Source organism: Calliphora vicina, chromosome 4, assembly GCF_958450345.1.
Source record: "Calliphora vicina chromosome 4, idCalVici1.1, whole genome shotgun sequence".
Taxonomy (NCBI): Eukaryota; Metazoa; Arthropoda; class Insecta; order Diptera; family Calliphoridae; genus Calliphora; species Calliphora vicina.
Window position 1 is genome coordinate 71121687 of NC_088783.1, and position 19810 is coordinate 71141496.

The 19810-nt window shown below is 30.8% G+C and overlaps 1 protein-coding gene across 1 annotated transcript in view; it reads left to right on the forward strand.

Moving 5' to 3' along the window:
• Nucleotides 1-2005: 2005 nt before the first annotated feature.
• Nucleotides 2006-19810, forward strand: part of kek4 (kekkon 4) — a 32422-nt gene continuing 14617 nt past the window's right edge. Inside the window, exon 1 of the mRNA XM_065508220.1 lies at nt 2006-3805. Within this exon, the coding sequence (XP_065364292.1) occupies nt 2122-3805 (1684 nt within the window). The 5' untranslated portion in view covers nt 2006-2121. The remainder of the gene's footprint in view (nt 3806-19810) is intronic.

The window sequence follows — 19810 nt, forward strand, 5'->3', positions numbered from 1 at the left end:
TAGACTCAAAACGTGCTCCGATATTACAATGTTATCTGAAGACGACTAGATTACGTGATTTTACCACGAATGGTGTAAAATTTGAGGTTAGGCCCAAAACGTGCTCCGATATTACTGAGTTATCTGAAGACCACTAGATTATGTGATTTTGCCAATAATTCCACTTATTTGATGTAAGCGTTAGACTCTTCTAACCAGCGAAACCAAAAATTTATAGTCTCAAATTCAGGTCAGAGACAAACAAGCCTTTGCTTGTATAAATGAATATTGATGTCTTTTTTTTGTTGTTTAAAGAAGATTTGCAAAATTAAAGAAGCAACTTTTATTTGAATTTAATTTAATTTTAAATGAAATAATTTTGGGTTTTTTCCACTATTAACCACAATTAATATTTAATATTAAAATATTGATGATTATCTTTACTTCACAACTGCCTAATTGCAAGTGATCGTTTTAAGATTATCAAATAGAAAGCGTTAGGTTATTCAGAAAAGCTTGTTATAATTATGTAGCAAAAATTAATGAATGTAAAAGAAATAGACTAATTATTCTTTCACATAATTACAAGATAAATTGTTTGTCTATTTGCAAAAGGGAGACAAAAGATATTAATAAACACGAGATTGACAATGATATCAAAAGCTGAGAGCATGAAAGGTTATTGTATGTACAATCAAACATACTAATACACAGTGTATATGGATAAGGTTATCTAAACAAAATATATCGCATGCTATATGTTTGGGAATGTATACTAATAATAATTGATACTTTAATAAATAAAAATTTAATTAAGTAAAATAAATCATTACACAGTCACCACCTAATCATCAGATATGATCAAGCTTAGTTTGAGAGATGACGCTGGTTATATCGGCTTTGAGAACCGGTGTGGTTTGTGGCTTATTTACATAGATCTGTTACTTTAGAAAACCTCGGAAGAAAAAGTCTAACGAGGTCAATCTGGGTGACCAGATTTTATCACTTCCAAGTGAGATAAAAATGTGCTCATATCCCTGGTACAGAATGTCCAATTTTGAATTTTTATACAGTATTTTTTCCTTCGATATATAACACAATCGAAGCTTCCACGGAGCCACAGAAAAACAACTTAGGTCTACATAATCAGCAATCCTAGAACAATCAATTTAAAATAAGAAATGGTATAAAAACAGAATTTAATTTTTAGGGGGAAACCGTAGTTACATGTTTTCACGAACCGGTCTACTAAACATATATAAAACAATAAAGCAACAACCATAAACTAACAACAGCTCATATTTTAATTTAATTTTAGCCTGGTGATATGTTGTGCTGCTGTCACTGTGCCAACAATAAACTTTGAAAAGAAAACGACTAAAAGGAGCAGGAGTAACAAAAACACTGTTGAAGCCACTAGTGCTACAATATAAAATTGTGGGCAACTTGTAAAAAGTGGGAGACCGAAACAAAAAAAAAATTATTAAAACCAACACAGCACAACGCAACACAACTTGCAGCGACAAAAATTTCTATGAAGCGAATAACAACAAATCAACCTAGAAAAATTATAGCAAAAGCAACAACTGCAAAAGGCAGAGACAAGAGACAACGATTAAATGAAAACACAACAGCAGACAACAGAAATATTGCTAACACAACAACAACAACTACAATATACACAGTTAACAACAACGACAACAGGAGCAGCAACAGCAGTAGCCAGAGCAGCTCTACAAGTCCAATTACGTGTCGTGCAACGGTGGCCAAAATTGTCAACGTGACTGATGTGAGCATAGAAGTGATAAAGGCTCAGAGGAAAACATGAAAAACAAGAGCAATAAAATACAGCTTAAACAACAACAACAACATCATCAACCTCAGCTACAACAAACAACAAAAACGGAACAATTTGAGAGCATACGACGTAAAAAGAAAAGAAAAATCCCCACTAAAGAGCAGCAGGAACGACAACAGACTTGCAGAATATTTGTGAAAAGAAAAGAACAGCAGGAACAGCAACAACAACGACGACGATATACGCTAGAATTGCTTAGATTTGTACAGTTTTTACCATTTTTCAAATACAATTCAACGTTATTGTTGTTGTGCCAGTTAATTCTTTTCACTTTCCTGTGCAACATGCCAACACAGGCCACAGCAGATTGGCTAATGGATTGCGGTGACTGCCACTGTAAATGGAATTCGGGCAAAAAGACAGCAGATTGTAAAAACCTAACACTAACCGGCGTACCCGAAAACCTCAGCAATGAAGTACAAGTGCTGGACTTATCTCTCAATCGTATAGTCTACCTGGAGCAGAATTCATTTCTCAATGCCGATCTCACCAATCTACACAAATTGTATATACGAAACAGTACTTTGCAGCACATAGATCCGCGCAGTTTTACCCAACTAGAGATATTGATTGAATTGGATTTGTCGAATAATCTGCTGCATTTGCTGCAGGCCAATTTGTTTGCTCGTCTGGTCAAGGTGAGAGCCATAATCTTGAACGGCAATCAGCTGGAGTCTTTGGGGGATGGCATATTTCAAAATCTAAAATATCTGCACAAGGTGGAGCTGAAGGACAATCGTTTGGTCAAGATAGCCACGCAGGTGTTTGTGAATGTGCCGCTGCTGTCGCAAATCTATTTGAACAATAATCGTTTGAGTTTTTTACGCAAGGAGAGCTTTGAGTCTGTTAAACGTTTGACGGCATTATCATTGGATGGTAATCCCTGGAATTGCACCTGCGAGCTGCAAATCTTTCGCGACTTTGTGCTGCGACGTAATCTCTATACCCCGCCCACCGCCTGTTACTATCCCAGTTCATTGAGAGGCATGCTTTGGATAGAAGATCAACCCGAAGCTTTCGCCTGCAAGCCACGCATCATTTTCCCCGCCAAAGGAGCTTCCATTAATACCTCCAAAGAAAATGTCACCCTAGTGTGTAGGGTGCATGCTTCGGCCAATACACACATCTCCTGGGATTATGGCAGCAAATCCATGTACAAAACTGGCACCAGCCAATTGGCGCCACCACCCCAGCAACAACTGCAGCAGCGCATACACATACAAATCATACAGGATGATATGTCCAAGGAAAAAGAGTTTGGCCGCAATGTCTACATCTCACGTCTGACGATAATGGGAGCTGAAAAGTCTGATGAGGGCACTTACACTTGCATTGCCGAAAATGCCGGTGGTAAAGATAGCGTACAAATGACTTTGCTCATACAAAAGGCCGGAGCACGTGACATGTTGCAGGGTAACCTGGCAGCCGTTATATCCCTAATGGCTTTGGGTCTGCTGAGTGTATCCGTATTTCTGGCCATGGTTACCTGTTGCATATACAAACGTTTCATAGCCTCCGCCTCAGCTCATCAGCATCGTCATCATCATCTCGACTTAAGTGGCAACGATCCCCTGACCACCCATGGCACAGTAGTGGCTAATCATGGCACCACCACTGTGGCCGGCAACACTGATGTAATGCTGGGTGTTGTCGATGATACGTTGAAATATAAAAAACACCATCATCATCTGCAACAGACTACAATAAATGGGGGAACAACATTGATTAAGGATAAATATAGTGAACTTATAAAACACAACGGAGGTGGAGGTGTGGGAATAGGCGGCATTGGTGGTGGTAGTGGTGGTGATAGCATGGGTTCAGGCAATTCACCTTTAATGGAGCAAGATGGCAGTAGTGGCGGTGGTGGTGGTGGCAATGTTGGTAGTGGGATGGTGGGTGGCAAAATAAACTGTGATGTACAATTGGGTCATATGGAGAAGAAATATTACGAGCAGAGCAATGATGGTAAGTTGAAAATAAGTTAGAAGTCTTATTTAGGTATATTTAAAAATTAAATTCAAAATAAATAGTTAAAGCTGGTTAGTTTTATACCCTACATTATGATGATGTAGGATATAACAACATCGTGGCTGGTATTTGAGATAAATTTCTTCAATGCACGAGTAGGCTTATTGACATAGACCTTTGAAATAAAATAACACCATTAAAATAAATCCAATGATGTTAAATAACACGATGTTGGAGAACCATTCTTATTACCCGAATGAGAGAGCATATGACCAGAAAATGTCTCATATAGTAATATAATATTTGAACCAGCCTCATTTTCCAATTAATACCTCAGCCCAAACAGTGACACCTTCTTATATTAGTTATCAAGCTGAAGTTTAGTATGACTTTATTGGAACTGTGGCCGAAAAACTTTAATTATTTTTTAAATATGTGGCTTTAAAGATGAAAATTATAGGTTTTTAAAATTTTGATATAGTATAACACTTCCCTTCCCCGAATTTAGTCTATATTTTGTATAACCCCATAGCTTGGAATCCTCAATGAAATACAAGAAGTCTGGTCATATGTTAGCTAATAGTTATACTGACAGTTTTCATACAAAAATAATTTTAACCGACAGTTTTACTATTAGCAAGTAAGAGAGCTATATTCGAAATTATGCTATAAATAAAAATTTTAAATATTTTTAGGCAAACTAAATTTTATTTAGTTTTTAACAGGGACCGAAAATAATAATTATTCTTGAAATTTCTAAGGAAAAAAGCCATCACAGGATAATATCGGAGAGTCAAGTCAAGCATACCATTTTGATTGTTTTCAACTATATTTTCATAAAATAACATGCTTTTTAAATTCTTGATTTTTATTTTTTTTGTCAGAAATAATTGTTATTTCTTATTTTTATTTTTTTTTTGTCAGGAATATTTGTCAGACTTTGAGTTTTATTTTTTTGTCAGAAATAATTGTTATTTTTTGATTTTTATTTTTTTTGTCAGATATATTTGTCAGACGTTGATTTTTATTTTTATACCCTTCACCACGAGTGGCAAGGGTATAAATAAGTTTGTCATTCCGTTTGTAATTTCTACATTTTTCATTTCCGACCCCACAAAGATCGTTAATAGATAGCGAAGTCGATATCACCATGTCCGTCTGTCCGTCTATTCGGCTATATGTTGAAATCAACTTTCCGTAGCCCCCAAATAACTTACAAACATGATTGATACATCAATATATCGGGAGTTCTTTCGGCTCGGTTGCCATTTAAAATCGAGAAAATCGGCCCACAAATGGCTGAGATAACGGGACAACCTCGATTTTTGGCCTATATTTGATCTATATCTGGATAACTAAGTCATTAATATAGGCATTATTGATATCTAATGATAGATATTTCAAAGTCCATTGCAACGATGTATGTATATAAAGCTTTGACCTACAATGGGTCAAAATCGGGAAAAATCTTTTTTAACCCGAATTTTTTTCCCAAAAAATTTTTTTGTTCATAAATTTTTTTTTACCCAAAAAATTTTTTTCTCATATGTACATTTTTTTTTACCAAAAATTTTTTTTTGTCATAAATTTTTTTTTTAGAAAAAAAAATTTTTTGTCATAAATTTTTTTTTACCAAACAAATTTTTTTGTCATAAATTTTTTTTTTACCAAATTTTTTTGTCATAAATTTTTTTTTTACCAAATTTTTTTTTTATTTTTTTAAAAAAAAATTTGGAAAAAATTAAAAAAAAAAATTAAATAACAATTTGGAAAATAAAATTTATGACAATAAAAATTTTACTGTTAAAAAAAAATTTATGAAATAAAACTCAGAAAATAACAATTATGTTGTGATTTTTATTATAAATGTTGTTACGGTCCCTGGTTTTTAATTTATTGGTGGACAAACATTTTATGGCAAAAAAAAAATAATTTTTTTTAAATTAAAAAAATTATTTTAGTGAAAAAATAACAAAAAAAATGTTGCTGTTTAAAATCAAGCAAATCGGCCCACAAATGGCTGATATATATGAAAAAACCAGGACAACCTAGATTTTTTACCTATTTTTGATCTATATCAAGATTGTTAAGTCATAAATATAGATAATATGGATATCTAATGATAAATTTTTCGGGGTAAAAACAATTTTTCCCGATTTTGACCTATTGTATGTCCGTCTTAACTTAGATAGCGCCTGATTTTTTTTTTTTTTTTGAAAACTTAAATTTTTATTTTGAAACTTAAATCTTCATAGGTATCAAACATTTTTTTGTTTAATAAATTTGTTTCTAAAAATCTATAGTTTTGCCGGAATCGAGTGTTCTTTTAAAAGGACGCACAGTGGGGCAGACTCGAAATTTTTTGGAAATAAATCTGGCATTTCTAAACGGCTGATCCGATCGGAATAAAATTTGTCGTGAACGTAGCCAAGGAGTTATTCAAACAAATGCTTCAGGGGCGGCGCTCTGGGGGCTCAAAGTAGGGTACCGTAGAAATATAAAATTTTGAAGCATGTGCCATTTTTTGTTTCCCACCCGATTTCAAAGATTTTTATATTTTGGGATTTTTATATTTAAATTTTAAAATTTTTTGCCATACCTTGGTCCGCTTTTTTAAAAATGGAGTGCGTACTTTTGAACTGAATTTTTTTTGTTAGTTACACAGCTAAATTATAAATAATATACAAAAGATTCAGAGCAATATCAATTATGAATGCAAAAATAAACGATTTTCAATTTAAAAATTCAAAAAATAGTAAATTTTTGCTGTTTTTTGAACGAAAAGGTGACTTAACTTTTTTTTATTGAAAAAAAAAGTTCTTTTAGGACATATAACGAATTTATGTTAACCTTACGCCCTTTGGAAGTTGACCTATTTTTATCAAAATTTCAATATTGGGCCACATGTTCTAAAATCCCAAAGCTAGGATCCGAAAACGGAAAGCAGCGTTAGAAACCTTGATATGTTTCCTATTTATCTCCAAAGTATTTTCCCAGCGCCGAAGAAAATGTGGATCTTATAGACAAAATTTTAAAAAATACCATTTTTGGGATTTTTAGGAATTACGGGATCCCCTTTCAGGGTTTGATAAGTTTTGTTACTCTTTATTATTTAGAATGACACATTTAAATAACGATTTTATTACATATTTATTGAGTTTCTAAAACTAAAATTTGTATCAAAATTTTAATAGGATTGCAAATATTAGGATCAATTTGTTCCACATTTATTCCGAACTAATTTTTTTGTTTAGACAAGTTAATATATGTCACTTTGAAAACTCAGTCCTTCGTACCAAAAAATTTCGATGAAGACTCGTTTAGTTCAGAAGTTGTAAGGAAAAACTTTATTAAAAGTACGTTTTTTTCATATAACTTCATATAAAAATGTAAGCACCTGTGTTGTACTATATAAATTTTAATTGATTCGAAAGTGTTCTGTTTTTTAAAATTTTTATATGAATTTATATGAAAAAATTTACTTTTAATAACGTAATCGAGTCTCCATCGAAATTATTTTGCACGAATATAGTAGAGAGTTTAGGTGCCCGTGTTCTTTGTTAATTTTTAACACCGCGGTCTTAGATATTTTTTACATTGAAATATATACTCCGAAAATTGACCTCTAACCTTTTGGAAATAAACAATTTCATTTACACAATTTTAAAATATCTTTGGCTTTAAAATGGTCCAAAATTATGCTGGTCTTTAAGTAGTTTCAAAGTTATGGGAAGCTATGTGTATATAATTTTAAACAATATTAACAAATTTTTCAATTTTCAAATCGTGAATTTTTTACATCGGAATGAAAAAGTCTCGGATATGAGGAACATATTGGATATGTTATGTATGAAATTTCATTAAAATCGGATATGGTAAATCCGAATCCTGTCCGCTTTCACATGTATCCTTCCTAATACCTTTTGTATCAGCAAGACAAATAATAGGAATTGAAAAAGGCAAAGATCGTGATCTTTTCACCCATCCAGTAAAAAGAACCATACACGTAACACTGCAGATGTGTGGATCTTATATTCTATCGATATAACTGCAGCTAAAGCTGCTTCATATCTCACCTGTAGCAGATTTTTACTTTATTCTATCAAAATCATCAAAATTGGTTCCTATTTTACGATGGTCAGCTTTGGCTTCCTTTAACTTATTTTGTGATCAAACAGGCAGTTTAAAATTTTGCTTTTCCGAAAAGTCATGTCCTCCGTTATAACATTCACATAAAATTCATTTCAATCGTACCTTCAATTTAAAAGATACAAATTGATTACCACCGTGCAACGATTGTCTTTAACTTTTAATACTTTCCTTAAATCTCATTTACAATTTCAACATTTAAATTACTTTTAAACACTTTTATTAAAAAAATGTATTCCAAGGAACAAAGTAATTTTAATAATATTCCATAAATCCACTCATAACTGGCCAAACCAGTTATGGCTTTGTACAAAAATCTTTATTAATATCTTTAATGTCAAAAGAAAAAAAAAATATTTTCCCTACAGTCACAATGATAGTAACCATTTGTTTTCCTTGAAACCTTCACAAAATTCCTGCCAAGGAAAGGCAATAGCGGCACAACCAGCAAAATCAGCACCAGGTATGTCTGGCAGTTGTGTTAAATACAGCAATTAATTTTTACCCATGAACAATTATTGAAATGAAAAAAATGGTTTTTTATGGTTGTGCTGCTGCTACTTTAACATCGTTTCGCTATTGTTTTTTTTTTTCATATTTCCATTTTGTTTTAATTTTGTTGTTGTTTCTGTTACGCAAAAACTGTTAAATGTCGAGAACATTAATATTCCTCGTCATTGTCGTTTGTTTCTTTTCATACATCAAGTAAAATCTTTCTTATTTTTTTTTTCGTTTCCTTTAAATTCCGAGACAAAGAAGACCTTTCTGGGAATTTCCGTTAAGCCATAGGCAGAGCAATCAATGAGTTTCTTTTTGTTTCACAGATGACTACAACTTTGTTTTCTTTTTCAATGCCTCGCGGCAAGATTGATGGTAAATATTTATTGTTTTCCATTATAAGTGCCTAACGCGAGTACTTGTTCAATGAATTGTGTATTGTTTGGTATTATCTTTCCATTACCAGCAAAACTCCTCCTACATCCTACTTCATAGACTTATTAAAGTTGTTCAATAGTACGATAGATTTGGAAACATTATTGACGTCTTTTGTTTCTTTATTTGACATGTGATATGACTTTCTAAAGATTACCTTGAAAGGAATTTTGAAAATGCGAATAATCTAGCTTGTGGCTTCTAATAAATACGAGTAAATGAAAATGAAATATTGGTTATTGGCATTTAGTGGGAAATTTTAAAATTTCAAAGTTATGAAAAACTTACCATTTTTACAGTATTGGCCAGATTAGCATATTTTATAGGAAAGAATTCTGGAAATTCATTCTCTAATAAAGTCGGTATTTTTAAAAATGCGAAGCTAAAAATCTATGAAGACGTGACGTCTTGATGCTCTGTAGCAATATCTATTAAAAACTCAATTTTAAATTGTTTGATTGTTATGCCCTTTTGCATTTCAGGTGACGATAAAATTTAATAAATGGCCGCAAGGTTTTGTGGAATTTCTGAGCAGTAACTAAAGGCTTTTTATATAATTATAATGGTGAAAACTTTGGGAATTAACCCATTAATGCCTGACCTCAGAATCCGTTGTCCGATTTTGATGAAATTTTATACAGACAGTACTTAAGGCATTTATATTGCCCTGGATATTTTTAATTTTTTTTATCTGCCATACCTGAGCCTGCAGGGTATGGGTATTTTTCTACCCACTTCGGCATATATGGGTTCTAAAATGTATGTTTTTTTTAATTAGCTACTTAGAAAAACGAAGCACTTAAGGCATTTTTTTTCGATGTTTTGATGATTACCTTGTAGATTAATCAATTCCTAGATACAGGCGCGGATCTAGAGGGGGGTAATTGGAAATCCCCTCCCCCAAAACCGAAAATTGTTCATATAAAAAGGAAAAAAAGAGAAAAATGTAGAACAAATTTTAAATTAAAAAAAATTACCACACACTCCCACCCCCAAAATGATTGATCTGGATCCGCGCTTACCTAGCTTTCATACAGATGTTAAAGTTTTAACAGTTGTTGGCTAACAATTATAAATAGGTGAGGAAAATAACGACGCAAACCACACATATTTTCCATCAGATAATGTTGATACTTTTAGAAAATATTATAATGTCTGATGAAATTCAAATAACTAATGAAAAGACTGGTAAGTCTGAGGTGCAGTGTATTTATAAGATCTAAAGTTGTATCTTGACGTTGAAAATAATGGAAATATTGGTCTCCATAATAGAGGACCATATATTTGTTAATGAAGAGAAAGTCTAGGAAACATTATATAAAAAATATATGTGGTTATTGGGAATTTCTGCATCACCTATTCAACTTTTCTATGACTATTATTAAGACCATGGTAACTTGGTAACTTAATAATGGGTCTGGTAAAGTTTTCATAGATGAATAACAAATTGAGGAGGAATGGAACTCTGTAATATTACCCAGTAGTTCGACAATAACTCAATACATCCGTAAACTACACTATTGTCTAAACATCTGGTTGACTCTAACTTGTATGTATTGGGTCATTCGTCAAGAATGTACTCGTTGTAATGCAGAGTGGAGACGGTTGTTACTTAAACATTCCCAGGAATTGCATGGCGGAGGCAGTCATCACTTTACTGGTGCTAAGAAATCTAGAGATGGGGACATTTGACACTTGTTTTTTTGTATTGTACTTCAGAAAGTAGTTATTCAACCTATTATGACAGCTTCGAATGCAGAGTAAATTGTCCATTTGCAATCGACAAAATGCGGCTATTGTCCCCAAAGAGTCAATTGACTTCCTCCTAGGACAAGTCTGCTAACTCTGTGGCTATTGGTAACCTGAAAGTAGACTAGAATGCTAGTTTTAGACTGCCACCACGAACTGTGGGGTCTAAAAACCCCTACACACACATAACTACTACTTTTTTTTCAACATAAGATAACTGTGGTAATCACCATCAGTATAAAAGAACAGGTTTGGCATCATTATTTCATGGGCGAAAAAATTTTAGTTAGGTTGTGTCAACCTTTCACCATCTAAATATTTTATATAGTCATGTATTCTCATACCTTTAAATGTTTTTATTATGATTTTCTAAAGAAAAAACTAAATTTTTACTTCAAAAATTAAATTCATATTTCGTATTTTTTAGAACCCACATATGCCGAAGGGGTATTTTTATACCCAATCCACAAAATCGTACTTGTAGCTTAGGAAAGTGGGTCTAATCACTTAGTTATTTTGTTTGCTGATAGAGGACTATTAGACACATGGAGGGCATGGGGGACTTACTCCCCCCGTTTTCTAGAGCCGTTTATTTTCGAATTTTATGATTTTGTAAAATTGCTCAACTTTGGCCCACTATTTTCCCACCAAGGAATGACCTAATATTACCGAAAAAATTATATTATGTAGATCGGTCCTTACTTTATATATTCCAAAAAAAAGGATTTTTGATATCGCTCTCCTAGAATTTTTTAGAATTTTTCTAAAATTGATCTATTTTTGGGTATTTTTGTACCCATTCGGCGTTACTGGGTTAATCGAATAATTATTCGAACAATTTAAAAATTACCATTTACGAATAACGAATAATTCGAACAATTTTGTGTAGAACAAGTAAGAAAGCTATTTACAAATTTTGTATTTCTTTTTTCAAAATGAAATTTTTTTTTTTTAAATTATAAATTTTTTATTTTTTGGTTTTTTAATATTTAGCGAAAAAAAACATGGCTTTGTCGACTCCGCTATCTATAAGGATGGAGAATATATATACTTTATAGGCTCGGAAAATTATATTGCGGAAATTACAAACGGAATGACAAACTTATACATGTATATACAATACACTTCTCTCGAAGGTGAATAAAATATTTTTTAAAATTGATTTCGAAACAGAAATTTCAGTGTCTAAACATGACGGGCGGGCGGCCTTGGTGTGAACAAATGCTGGCGAAATATTATAATATTATTAGAAATTAATAATCAAAGTGGTGTTGAAAATGATTGCGAATCTTATTTTGAAACGGTCGTCGAAAGTGATATTGAGGAAGAAATTTTTAATGACTACGTTGAAATAGACGAATGCAATGATCTTTAAATGTATATATTAGTGTTGTTATTAACCTCGTACATAAGTGTTGCAAAATATTTAATATATTTGCAATAAAAACATGGAGTTCGTCCGTCTTATACATGATTTTAAACATCGTTTTATGTCTTGGCTAACATGGTAATGAACATACCAAAAACCGTTAACGTTAAAATATTGTTATCGAAATAATTCGAACTAGCGTTACTGTTACCTTTTAACAGTTTTGAAGCTAGATTTTATTGATATTCCCAAAGAGTGATTAATATTTAATAATAGCATAAATAATATTACTCATACGTTTACATTAATGTAAAGAATACAAATATCTATATACAAGGGTATTTAAATTATTCGAATAATTCGAATTCGATTACTTTTTAACGTGTGATCAAATTATTCGAACAAGTTAAAATCTAATACTCGAATTATTCATTTTATTCGAACATAAGAAAGACTACAAAATGTTAATATGGTGATTTTCCATGAAGAAAAATATAAAATTTGAATTAATGTAAAATTTTAACGAATAAAGATATCAAAACAAAATTTTTAAATAGTATAGACTCAAATGTTGTTAAAGTAATGGCATTAGAATTTTTGACATTTTTTATTTTCAAATACCAAAATTCCTAAAAGGGGGAAAATGTGTTCCAAAAACTGACTTTTTTAGAAAACATTATTACCGTATGATCAGTGACATTATTTGCCGTATGATCAGTGTTGCCAGTTTAGCCTTTTTGAGGCTAAATTTAGCCTTTTTATTTACTCTTTAGCCTCGAAATTTTGGTTTTAGCTTTAGGCTATTTTGAAATTAAGAAAAGGCTAAAAATTTCGAGACTAAAGAGTAAATAAAAAGGCTAAATTTATATTTGTGAACCATTTTCATTTTAATTCATTACTGATTTTCATTTAGCTTTTCAACATACTCAAGAATTGTGCAGTATTAAAAGAACAAATAACAATTGCCAATAGCAAGTGGTTCAAAATGAAATAGAGTATTTTATATCTGAAAGCTTAAATGTCTAGCAAATTCTCTTTCAAGACAAAATTGTTATTACACATTATATTCATCATTATATAATGGACAAGAGCCCCACAAACACTTGAAGGCTTGTGATACTCGATGGCGATCAATAGCCGTTAAACGTCTTGTGGATCTATGCTTCGAGTTAAAACCCATTTTGTTTTAATTTCGTCAAACCAGCAATTCTAAAAAGCCAAACTTTTAAGTAATTAATACACTGATTATAATTTGGCGTACCATCTTTTTTTAAAACCAGTATTGCACAAAGTACAAAAAGTAAATAAATCATTTGCTGTTTTCTGATTTAAAATTCAAGGAATTTGATTCATTATCGTCGCCAATTGAAAATTGTTTAATGTTTTTGACACATTTTTCATACTAGTTTGATGAATGAGAGATAAAATAAAGAACGTTTTAATTAGTGAAGATTATGACAAAAATAATACGACAAATTAAACTAATTGAGCAATTGCGACAAAGATTACCATATGAAAACTCTAGGCAAAATCAATTTTCTTCCCGTTGATAATAAAGTAGTAAAACCAAAAAAAATATATTATGTCTATTGATAGTGAAAAATTAAAGTGCTAATAAAATTACGAAGCTTAAGGCTCAGGGGCAGAATATATTAAACTACAAATGGACAAATATAGAACCAACAATGTCCATTTTCTGACATGGTTAATCTAGTATTTAACTTTTTAGTACTTCCTTTAAGTAAAGCAGATGAATTTTATGAACATATTTTCTAATTTTTTATTTAAAAATAAATATAAACCAAAATTCTTAATTTACTTATAATATTTTAGCTTTTTTTTGGCTTTTTTCTAAAGCGGTTTAGCTTTTTCTGGCCTTTTTTTGAAGCCAATATAGCTTCTTTTATCGCCAGCTCCTGGCAACACTGCGTATGATAGTAAAAAAACGTTGAAGGTATTTAAGAAACATATAGGGTTATGCAAATATGTAGCTTTCTTGAGAACAGGTGCTTTGCCTTTTTAGAATTTTTTATTCAAGCCGAAAGTTTTTTTTTTAAATTGGCCTAGATGTTCGCTTAAGTGAGCCAAATTGTATTTAACACGGTTTTTCATTAATTTATCTTTCTGAATCATATAAGAAGAAAATTTGTTTCTACAAAAGATTTTAGATGGATTTTAGGCGATTTTTTTTTTAAATTGAGACCCAAGGTGAGACCCAAGGTGACCAGCTTTGCGTGGCCGATCGTAACAAAATTTGGTGACATGAATTTTGTCTATATAAAACTTATTTGGAGCGGAATTTGTGGAGATACATATATAAACAAGTAAGAAAGTATGGTCGGTCAAGCCCGACCATATAATACCCTACACCAAGTAAATGAGTAAAAACATTTTTCTATTAAAATTTCAATAATTTATATTTTTGAGTGATTTTCGGAAGTGGGCCTTATATAGGGGCTATGATTTCAGCGATTTTCGGAAGCGGGTCTATATGGGAGCTGTGACTAATTATGGACCGATCGTAACAAAATCGACTCAGAAAGTGATTCTAAGTCGATCGGTATACTTTAAGGTGGGTGTTAGACTAATATTTTTGGGCGTTATAAACATCTGCACAAACGCATAATAGCCTCCCCACTATGGTGGTGTAGGGTATAAATATTGATTGATTACATCACCTATTACCGTTTTGAATGACTACGGTAGTCAATGATTTTTATTATTGTGTTAAATACAATCTAGTGATTACATGCCTTAAAGGCCTGCAAATAAAACCAAAAATTTTTTGAGAGAATAAAAACGTTATAACAAATACATAAATCCTGTTACTTAAGCCATTTATTACCTGATATTTATTATTTACTTTACTTATTTACGTGGTGCCATTCACTTTTTTCACTTCTTATATTTATTTATTTATTTTGTTTTTCAATTCGTTTTAACTTGTGTGTAAGTGTAAGAAAGGAATTAAATTTTGTGCCATAAATAAAATTTACTGCCATTAAGTATTTTTTTATTAAATGTTTGAAAAAGTGCGTTGATAACTTCCGCATGTTTGTTTATTTGTTTTTACAAGCGTTTGTAAGTCGTGTGCATGTGTGAGTAAGTAGGAAACGGAAGGCCCAGCATAACGCTTGAGACAGACAGATAATGGGGCCAAATCATTTGTATGTATTAGCAGTATACACGCACTTTAAGTACAACAAAAACAAAGCAGAAAAAAACAGAAATTTAAATCACAACATCAATCATTGTCTGTTCCTGGCACCCATAATAACTTTGCTTTACTTATTATTTCTCTTCTTTTTTTTCGTTTCGTTTCATCACATCAATTTTTTTTGCCTTCCTTCGTTCATTATTCTATTTGTTTTTTTATACGTTTTCACTTTGTTCGTTTTCATTTCATTCTTTATTTTTTTTTTTTGCTTAATGGCCAGATAATGACTTCTTCCCTTTTAATGCTTTTACTTTGTTACTTTACTCCCCCGCCCCGCTTATCACTTAATTCCAAGTTTCGTATTAATTAATATGTTTTCCCTGAAATGTGGTTGATTAATGTCCGCTTTTATTCGGTGTAAATTAAGTTAAAACAAACTTTTGTAAAAGCATTCAAACTGTATGCGTTTGCCAAGAGCATTATTTGAAAGGGTATTAAAAGACAAGTACTGTAATTTATTCGAATTGTGTAATTAACGCTACTCACTGACAACGTACCAACAAACCTACAGCAATATGGTTGTCGATATATAGGGTTGTTGATAGTTGTGGTTATTTCGGTTTACTTGTGATTTTGTCTAGAAAGTTTTACAGCATGTGGTTTTTAATTGCCTTTTCTGTTGAGGTAATCGGCATCATGAAAAATAGTTTTAAAATAAAATAAATTTATGCTTATATTTTAAAACCACATTCCTGAGATAATACAATAAATACTTTTAAAAAGCACTGTTTTTAGTGAAAACCTAAAAGTGAAAATATTTTAAAAACTGCACGTACAATTTTAATTTTTAAATCCACCATCAAAAAAGATGAGAATATTTTGTAATTTCGTTTGTAACACATCGAAATATTTTCCTTTTTATGTCCCTACAAATCTACCCGCCTTACTATACATATATAAGTTTGTCATTTCGTTTGTAATTTCACATTTTTCATATCCGACCCCACAAAGTATATATGTATATTCTGGATCGTTATGGATAGCGGAGTCGATATAGCCATCCCCGTCTGTATGTGGAAATCATCTTTCCGTAGTCCCCAAATAACTTTCATACCTAATTTATACATCAATATATCTGCTATGGACCCGGTTGTTTCAAATCACCCCAAAAATAGCTGAGATATAAGGAACAAACCAGAACAACCTCGATGTTTGACCTATTTATACCCTTCGCCATGAGTGGCAAGGGTATATTTAAGTTTGTCATTCCGTTTGTAATTTCTACATTTTTCATTTGCGACCCCACAAAGTACAAATTTACTACTGTATACTCTGGATCGCTATAGAAAGCGTAGTCGATATTCCATGTCCGTCTGTCCGTCTGTATGTTGAAATCAACATTTTGTAGCCCCCAAATAACTTACATACGTGATTCATATATCAATATATCGGCAATTTTTCCGGCTGGGTTGCTATTTAAAATCGACAAAATCGGCCCACAAATGGCTTAGATATAAGGAAAAAATCGGGATAACCTCGATTTTTGCCATATTTTTTATCTATATCTAGAGTACTAAGTCATTAATATAGACAATATGGATATCTAATGATAGATATTTCAAAGTCCGTTGCAACGAATTATATAAGGCTATAGTAAGTTGGACCTACAATGGGTCAAAATCGAAAAAAATATATTTTTAACCCGAATTTTTTTTTCATCAAACATTTTTTTTGTCTTAAATTCTTTTTGAAAAATTTTTTTTTTTTAAAATAAAAAAAAAATTGGAAAAAACTTTTTAAAAAAATTTCGAAAATTTAATTTAAAAAAAAAAAATTGGAAAAAACTTTTTAAAAAAAATTTCGAAATTTTTTTTTTTTAAATTTATTAACAATTATTTAATTTAATTTTATTTGACCTTTTAATTTACTAATTAATAATTATTATATATTTAAGCGTGAGGTCTTTTTTATAAAAATATTTACACTTAGTCGCAAAACTCTACATACGATATCGACATTTCATTTAATTTGCGAATAATTTTATATTTAATGTTTAATCTTTGAAAATGACCACTTGTAAATATTTGTCAGGGTACACTTTACATCACTGCAATACATTTTTTTTAAAAAACTATGGTCACTGTTTGTTACAATTTAAATTATTGCTTAAATCAATACTTTTCCATTTAAATTATCCTATGTTTCGGGAAAGGATTATTTTTGCAGAATAATGTTAGTTTAACCTTTTTGGATACGATGGTCGCGCAAGACTTTGGAAAAAGTGAAAAGTATTGAAGAAATTAAATCGTATGTAGAGTTTTGCGACTAATGATCGGTTTTTATCTGGCCATGCACGACTGAAGTCCAGCTTTTTTAAAGAAGCGGTCAAATCTGCATCGACATCAATTCCATAACCTTTTTTATATATTTTTGTTCATTCTACGCTAATTTATTTGGAATTTCTAGGACTTCTCTTACAATTTTACACCTTAACATTTCATCAAACTTTAATGGACATCCTGGTCGTGAAAAACGTTCATATCTATCAAACCGTTTATAGTTCCTATGGATAGTTTGGACTCTAGATTTTGACAAACTAACGATTTCCCCCACATTTACCGTATATTTTCCTTTATTTGACAACTAATGTTCCGAAGTCGGCTGATATTTCCTATATTTTCGCCATTTTGAGATTCATTGTATTACAATTAATAAACAATTAGCACCAAATCTCACAAACGCAGCTACTATAAATATAAATCAACTGATCAATTGTGAAATGAACGACTTTATCATAACAATTTTGTATAGAAGTAAAAGTCGTATGTAGACTTTTGCAACGCTTCATATGTAGAATATTGCAATAATTTAAATTTTAACAAACAGTGACCATAGTTTTTTAAAAAATGTATTGCAGTGATGTAAAGTGTACCCTGATAAATATTTACAAGTGGTCATTGTAAATATTTATTGTAACGTTTATAGTTATATTCTGTGTTTAATACTGATACATTTTAAAAGTTTGGATAGTGATTAGATTTTGCACAATGAGAAGATAATGTAGTTTTTTGTGAATTATTGTCTCTATATTTTTGGTCAGATTTATGTCCAGGCATTCTTGTTTTTAGTTTATTTTTCGTTGTACCTATATAAACTTTATTACAATTTTCTGTATCATTTCCATCACAATGTATTTTGTGTACTATATTCGACATATCCCATTTTTGCATTTTATCTTTTGTCCTACTAAATAATTTATTTAATGTTTTATACGTTTTATATGCCATTCTATACTTATTCGTATCGAATATTTTTGATTTTTCTAATCTTTCTGAAATTTCTGGTACATAAGTTAATGTAGCGAAATATTGAAATAAAAATTAAATATTTTTATGAAAAAGACCTCACGCTTAAATAATTATTATACTAAATTTAAAAAACAATTTTAAAAAAAATTAATAAAAAAAAATAAAAAAAATTAATATTTAAAAAAAATATTTTTAAGTACAATTTGGTGAAGGGTGTATAAGATTCGGCTCAGCCTAATATAGCTCACTTACTTGTTTTTATCTATATCTGGATTACTAAGTCATTATTATACACAATATCGATATCTAATGATAGATAATTCAAAGACCTTTGTTATAGTAAGTGTCACAATCGAAAAAATATATTTTAACCCGATTTTTTTTTTTACCAAAAAATTTTCTTCACTAATTTAAAAAAAAATTAAAATTTAAGAAAAAATTTTAAATTAAAAATATTTTTTTTTGAAAAATTAAAAAAAAATGTTTGCAATCAAATTTTTACCTAAAAAATGTATTTTAAAGTATAATCTGGTGAAGCACAGTGGTTTAGAAACGTTTTTTTTTAAATAACTCTATATCTCAGGATATTTGCTACGAAATTTCACATGGTTGGAGCTGAGGTGTTTTCTAATGGGGCCAGTATGAGGCCTAACAAATTTGGTCACCACAGGTCTAAATTTTTTTTTAAAAAAATTGCCATAAACCCTTTACGATCCGAATGAGCAGAAATTTACAAAAGATTTATTGTTTTTAATTTTGCTCGAAATTTTTATGGTTTTTTAAATATGGCTGGCCTACAGAGGGTCCAAATTTATTTTTAAAATGCCAGCTAAATTGGCGATTAAATTTTAAAATAATATAAAAATATCTTGCTAACTTGCGAAAAGTTTCCAAAGTTAAAACATGTTGGAACGTTTTTTCAAAAAAAGTACATACAGTGGGGAGCTCAAATGAGTACATGTTTCTATTTTGTGCACTTCTTATGGAATAAAAATAAAACCGATAAAGCAAATCCAAAAATTTTTCTGTCATTTATTTTATGTCTAATATGTAATAAAATAAATTACAATTCAAAACAAAAAACATCCAGTTCTAAATAAAAAAACAGACAAAACTAAAATAACTCGCATGTACTCAATTTTGCACCGCACAATAACTTTAGGGAAGAATTGCATTTTTAAATAAATTTTCAAAATCCTTTATTAAGTAAATAAAATTCTACACGCACTGGCGTGTAAATTTTAACTTTTTTGGAATACTTAATTAATACTTCATTAACTTTTTTTGGAATACTCTCTCTCTCGTGCTCAAGCTGCTGTTAAAGCTCGTAGGAGTTA